This window comes from Alosa alosa, chromosome 5 (genome assembly GCF_017589495.1).
Source record: "Alosa alosa isolate M-15738 ecotype Scorff River chromosome 5, AALO_Geno_1.1, whole genome shotgun sequence".
Taxonomy (NCBI): domain Eukaryota; kingdom Metazoa; phylum Chordata; class Actinopteri; order Clupeiformes; family Clupeidae; genus Alosa; species Alosa alosa.
This window is the reverse complement of record NC_063193.1, coordinates 35,709,822-35,716,745: the sequence shown is the minus strand read 5'-3', so window position 1 is coordinate 35,716,745 and position 6,924 is coordinate 35,709,822. Positions and strand designations below refer to the sequence as shown.

At 37.8% G+C, this 6,924-nt stretch overlaps 1 protein-coding gene across 1 annotated transcript; it reads right to left on the bottom strand.

Annotated features, from left to right (window-relative positions):
- Window positions 1-2,726: 2,726 nt before the first annotated feature.
- LOC125295316 (G2/M phase-specific E3 ubiquitin-protein ligase-like) lies at window positions 2,727-3,739 on the bottom strand. The gene is made up of 3 exons (XM_048244583.1): window positions 3,482-3,739; window positions 3,125-3,235; window positions 2,727-2,863 (listed from the first exon to the last, which is right to left on the bottom strand). Exons 1-3 carry the CDS (start codon window positions 3,651-3,653, stop codon window positions 2,727-2,729), a joined length of 420 nt encoding a protein of 139 aa, XP_048100540.1. The 5' UTR covers window positions 3,654-3,739.
- Window positions 3,740-6,924: the final 3,185 nt, after the last annotated feature.

The window sequence follows — 6,924 nt, the reverse complement described above, 5'->3', positions numbered from 1 at the left end:
AAATTATTATTATCAAACATCCCTTGTATATATTGGTCATTGTGTCTATACTAAAGCGGTAGTAGTTATTTAGAATATTCAAATCATAGTGGTACTTTTCTTGTTTCTTTGTTTCATTCGTTATATTAAAGAATTATCATTGCATTGAGAATATCATACATACCAACATTGATGCTCCACGTGTCTTGAAAAACACCTGGAACTTGTCCATGTGTTGAACAAAGTCATGGCAGTCTATATCAATGAATTCATTGAATTCAGGGGAGAATTTGAGAATTCTGTCACATTCAAGGAGTTCACTGTTAAGGAGTAGTGTTGCATTCGATTTGCAGGCATCTACTATCTCTTCGACAGACTCCAGCTGAAATATTTTTTTGCTGATTTCCTTGTCATCCAGAAATATGGTAACAAGCGATTTGGGCATCTCCATGTCTCCTTGTACTGTAGCTGCAACAAAATAGATTCTTTTAAATTTGATATCACACCATTTTGTGAACACATAACTTATTTCAACTTCCATACAGTTTACATTTAAAATTATTCAGCATTTCCAAAATAAACACACAATCTTGGTGACTGGCGGACTGGTCAGAAACTAAATGTTACTTTAGGCTATTATCAAAAGCATTGATTGCCGTTTCATTAATGTGTCACTTACTGCTTAACCTGCACCCCAAAAAAGCAAACTACACACTCTATAAACTACAAACGATAGCTAATCATAACGTTATGCATATATGTAGTTCAACACTGGGTCTAACTGCATGCAATAACGTTTCATCAAACCGTGTTCACTAATGTTAGTGTCACGTTCGGAATACAAATGTGTTTTCCCTTGGCAGCGTATGGCGCGGGAATCGTGCCAAAAACCTTCCGACCGTCCATCTGATCAACCAACCCATCGACCAACCGAACGTCATACCACCCGCCTTACTTACATGTATCAGAATAATTGCCTTTTTATAAGCAGCCTACATATACCTACATGAACTTACACGTATCCAACATGTGCCCAGAATTGTTGCAACATGTACTTATTCTGTTGGAACATGATGGATACATGTAGGCTCGTGTTGGAACATGAATACATGTAACACTGTACAATGTTGAAACTTCATTAAACAAACATTCATTAGCCTATTTGTGTCGTTATTAGTGATAATTGCTATTGTTGCTTAAATGTATTATGCGTAACAATGTAGCCTAGTCGCTTTGCAAAACTATCTGCAAAACAGGACCATAACTATGAAAAATGCCATAGGCTGGCCTAATAGGCTTATCACATTTTCTCTTCACAAACTCGCGTCACAGACCTACCTCACACACCACTTGGAGGTGCAAACAATCAGAGTTTTGGTTGATTTGACCATCAAAGTTAACTTCAAAACAGATACTTTACTTTGGATAGACAATAGCAATTACCTCATAGGAGTGATTAACGTCAAAAAATGTAGAATGTTTGATACCTCCACCTGTTTAGTGTTCTAAAGACTTCAAATAGTCAGCTATAGTTACCAAATTCATAGCCAAAGAGCCAGAAGGGAAGATGCATGGATGGCCATAAAAGCTGTGCTTTCATTATACAACTAAACACAACAAAATACATTTATAACCCTTGAGCTAGCTCCTTACTATGTAATCTCAATAGCAACGCAGCGTTTGTTTGCACCTCCAAAAACATGGCGTACCTGGTTACCTCGTAAAAAACGCCCACAAATACCCGTATGTTTGTGTGAAAGAATGAGCCCACTTCAGATCTTCAAATTTGTAAATATGTATCCCAGCCTCTAGGCTAAGTTTAACGTTTTCTGGACAAATGTATCCTTCGGACTGCAGTTTGAATTAAAAGGTTTTGAGCTGAAATTGCATGAAGGCTGATTGACTGTTTGTAGTGGACCACCTAGACCTTTGAGCAAAACATCAGCGGACAGAGAAGCCCATAGTGTCTCGCAATGCATAATGCTCAGGGGACCTGCTTATCCAGCTGTGGGTCGCCAGTCTAACCAACAGGATTACCATAAATTCGCATTGTATTTATATTTGGCTATAGGCTATGATTAAAGTTCCTATGGTCCACAACTACTCAACACTAGTTACCCACAATTTGCAGCCCTATTGGTCATGTCTATAATGTGAAACTAAAATCTAAGATAGTAGAAAATAATGTTTAAAAGTTCACAAATGTTTGAATAGAATGTTACACTTTCAAGAAGTTGCATTTTTATTTTGCAGGGCAGAGACCAATACAAACCTGGCCAATAAATCACCCATACATTACAATTACAAAAAAAAAAAAAAGACATTGGGAGTCAGCCTTCCATCCTTCCCATTCCACATAGAATGCCTGGTACACAATGGGTCAGTGGTAAATCAGAGTACACAAACTACTTCACATTTACATTAATTATTAACACCTGGTTCTTTAATTACAAAAAAGAAAAAAGACCTTGGGAGTCAGCCCTCCACCCTCCCCATTCCACACAGAATGCCTGGTACACACAGTGGGCCAGCGGTAAACCAGAGAACACAAACTTCTTCACTCCACATTTGCCACAGCCAGACTGACAAAATGACTCAAAACTTGAAGGTTTTTTCTTCATCCAGGCCAAAACGGAAGTCTTCCTCAAGGGACCTGTGAAAAAGGTAGACCTAAACTATACATAACCTCAAACACACACTTTCAGAAAAGAAAAATTGTGGGAGTCAATCCCCCCCTCCTCCCTCCCTTACGCAAAGCCAAATACCCCTGACCAAGCCACAGCCAGCTGGATTGGCCTTGAAAAATCAGGATAATTAGAATGCAGAGGTAGCCTTAGTGTGACTGAACACGTGTTTGCAAGAGGTAAACTGTTGGAGTCTGTAACAAGGAAAAAGTCCAGCATTGGTGGCTCCTTTCAGAAAAAAAAAAAAAAAAAATCGTGGGAGTCAACCCCCCTCCCCCCAATACCCACAACACACCCACACCAACAACACCCCTCCTCCCTCCCTTACGCACAGCCAAATACCCCTGAGCAAGCCACAGCCAGCTGCATTGCCCTTGAAAAATCAGCATAATTAGAATGCAGAGGTAGCCTTAGTGTGACTGAACACGTGTTTGCAAGTGGTAAACTGTTGGAGTCTGTACCAAGGAAAAAGTCCAGCATTGGTGGCTCCGGGAAGCCAGAAAGTGGCACTCGGGAGGCTCCACTGCAGAAGACGAGTACATCCTCTACTTGAACATGGTCCATGTTACCTTCTAAAACACAGAAACAAAACACAAATCAGAGCCTCAAACATATTCGTCTTATGGCCTCCTTACACCAAACAACTTTGACAAGATTTGGGAAAGATTCTTGAAAGATTGTAGTCTTTTGAGTAAAGCTTGAATGGGGGGCATAAGTTAAAAGACTACAATCTTTCAAGAATCTTTCCCAAATCTTGTCAAAGTTGTTTGGTGTAAGGAGGCCATTATAGGTAAAAATGATACAGGCAAGTTCCTTACCTTCCACTTCCAACAACCAATCCCTCCAGTGGGCAATAGTGCGGTTCTCTAATCTTCTTCTGTTGCTGCCCACTGGAGACAGCGTTGGGGTGAAGAGGTTGGCCAGGTCGGTGGCTGTCAGTGGGAGTGGAGGTTGTGTAAAGGCTCTTTGGAAGGCTCTTGGGTTGCACATCACCTCATCAAGGAGCCCCAATGTCAAAAGGCCCTCCTTAAACCTATAACAAAGGGAAAACAGTACTTCTGTGAAACACTCCCCAGAAGCATTACAGTAGTCAGCTATTATTTTCACATTATACAAACAGACTTTATGAGGAGTCAGCACTCGTAATGCCAATATGGCAGTTTACCACTCACTTCCTGTAATGCAAGTTAGGGCTGCACAATTATCCCCATTGCAATTGTAATCACAATATGAGCCATCCCATTACCTAATCGCAAAAGCTACAAACAATCATGTAAGGGATAATGGACTCCACGGTGGTCTGTTCACCAAAATGAATGCACGGTCGAGGTTGTAAAACGGCCCCAAAACAAACAGAGGGCTGTTTAAACCTCGTAACATTTCACTGTTAAACAATTTAACCCTTTAAACTACTGAACTTCTTAACTGTTCAGCCATTGTAACTGTTACTTGTCATCAACTATGACTCCTACCCACTGTAGCTAGTTAGCTAACTAACATGGTTTGCATAGTTAGCATGCTAGCATGCTAGTTAGCATTTTTAGCAAAACTACTAAAAACGATTAGCTAAGTCAGCTAAGTAACGTGGTTAGCATAGTTAACATTCTAGCATGTTAGCATGCTAGTTAGCATTTTTAGCAAACTGCTAAAAATGATTAGCTAAGTCAGCTAAGTAACGTGGTTAGCATAGTTAAAGATGCTAGTTAGCATTTTTAGTAAAACTGCTAAAAAATGATTAGCTAAGTAACGTGGTTAAGATAGTTAGCATCTTGCTATTAGCATAGTAACTTTGTTAACATTATTATCTTTGTTAACATAGTTAGCATAGCAAGCTAGCAAACATTAGAGCCATTCCAACTGTCAGTTATCGCCAACTATCTACCTAAATAATTTAACCATTTAAACTATCCACCTATTTAACTGTTCAGTCATTCCAACTATATTAAACCTCTACTTAGCAAACCAATATAGTTTGTTTTACTCTGTATGATATTTTACATCGTATTTTTTGCATTTTCATGCACTGTATTTCCTTCAGGAAATGCTTTTTAGTTACAGTGCATGAAAATGCACTGTACTGTTCTTCCTAGGCTTCTTATTACAGTGCATGAAAATGCACTGTACTGTTCTTCCTAGGCTTTCTATTACAGTGCATGAAAATGCACTGTACTGTTTGTTCTTCCTAGGCTTCTTCTTCTTCTTCTAACATCGCTTAATGCAGCTTCAACCGCTTAACGAGAAACTTCATTCAAACTATGTTATTTAGGTCTTACTTTTAGACATGGGTGCTATGTATTTTCAGCTTTGTAACTTTTTATACTTTTTAAACTATTAATTAAAAACTGTTCAAAATTTCCCCATAGACTTAACATGGGCTGATGACATCACAATAGAGCCAAGTAAGCAATTAGAATCCTATGGTAGGTGTTCGGGCCACCTGTCCCAACTGCCATTCTCAGGCTTTAAGCATACAAACTGGCCCTATTAAGACTACACATCCTGTTCAACTGCTTCCTCTGCCAAAACTGTTTCAAAATAAAAGTCCTCACTACAATATTTCACTGTTAAACAATTTAACCCTTTTAAACTACTGAACTTTGCAACTGTTCAGCCATTGTAACTGTTACTTGTCATCAACTATGACTCACCCACTGTAGCTAGTTAGCATGGTTAAGATGGTTAAGATGTTAAAAGATAATTAGCAAGCATTTTTTAGCAAAACTGCTTAAAAATGATTAGCTAAGTTAGCTAAGTCACATGGTTAAGATGTTAAGATTCTAGTTAGCATTTTAAGAAACTGCTAAAAAATGATTAGTTTAGTTAGCATTTTTAGAAAAACCGCTAAAAATGATTAGCTAAGTTAGCTAAGTAACGTGGTTAATATAGTTAAGATGCTATGCCAAGACGTTAGCAAGCATTTTAAAGAAAACTGCTAAAATGATTAGCTAAGTTCGCTAAGTAACATGGTTAAAGATAGTTAGCATGCTAGTTAATAGTTAGCATGACTACTAAAAATGATTAGCTAAGTCACATGGTTAAGATAAGCATGCTAATTAGCATTTTTAGCAAAACTGCTTAAAATGATTAGCTAAGTTTAGCTAAGTCACATGGTTGGGGATGTTAAGACGCTTAGTTAGATTTTAGCAAACCGTTTAAAATGATTAGCTGTTAACAAAGTCACATGGTTATTATAGTTAGCATAAAGCAAGATAACTGCTAAAAAATGATTAGCTGTTAGCTGGCAACATGGTTTTTACCATGTATACCTACGATTTTACTCTACAAAAACTGTTTCAAAATAAAAGTCCTCACTACAATATTTCACTGTTAAACAATTTAACCCTTTAAACTACTGAACTTTGCAACTGTTCAGCCATTGTAACTGTTTGTCTGCTTGTCATCAACTATGACTCCTACCCATCAGAAGTAGGTTAGCCTTGCTACCTAAGCTAACATGGTTTACATACAAGATTACAAGATGTTAGCATAGTTAAGATAATCCTATTAAAAAAAATGATTAGCTAAGTTAGCTAAGCAACATGGTTAAGATAGTTAGAATGCTAGCATGTTAGTTAGCATTTTTAAAAACTGTTAAAAATGATTAGCCAAGCTAGCTAAGTCACATGGTTAAGATACAAGACGTTAAGACGTTAGCTTAGCATTTTGAAGAAAAACTGCTAAAAACTATTAGCTATGTTAGCTAAGTAATGTGGTTAAGATAGTTAAGATGTTAACATGTTAACACGCTAGTTAGCATAGTTAACAAACTGTTAAAAATGATTGCTAACCATGTTTACTTAGCTATAGTTAGCATGTTAAGACATGCTAGTTAGCATAACTGCTCAAATAATTAGCTGTTAGCTAAGTCCCAACTATGTAGCTTAACATAGGCAGTGTTGCAAAACCGTTTGGATTTCTATATACAAGTTGGTTCAATATTGCAAACAACTCCTCTATATTATATTTTACCACGCCTGCTCAATGAACACTTGGGATAGCTGGCGGATCACTCAGTGGTCCCTCGGACTACCTTTGAAAAACACTGCCTTAGAGCAGTGTTTCCCAAACTCTTTTTCTGGGGACCCACGCTTTAAAATGACAGACCATCATGACTCCATCTCTAACTTCAGATCTAACATGCAATATCATATTGTTTTAGGCCACAGGTTCTCAAACTTTTCTTTGGGGGTATTCTTACATGCCACTTAGTCGCCACTAACAGCATAGTAAGCTGTTCCTATATTTCTAAAGAGATGTTGTA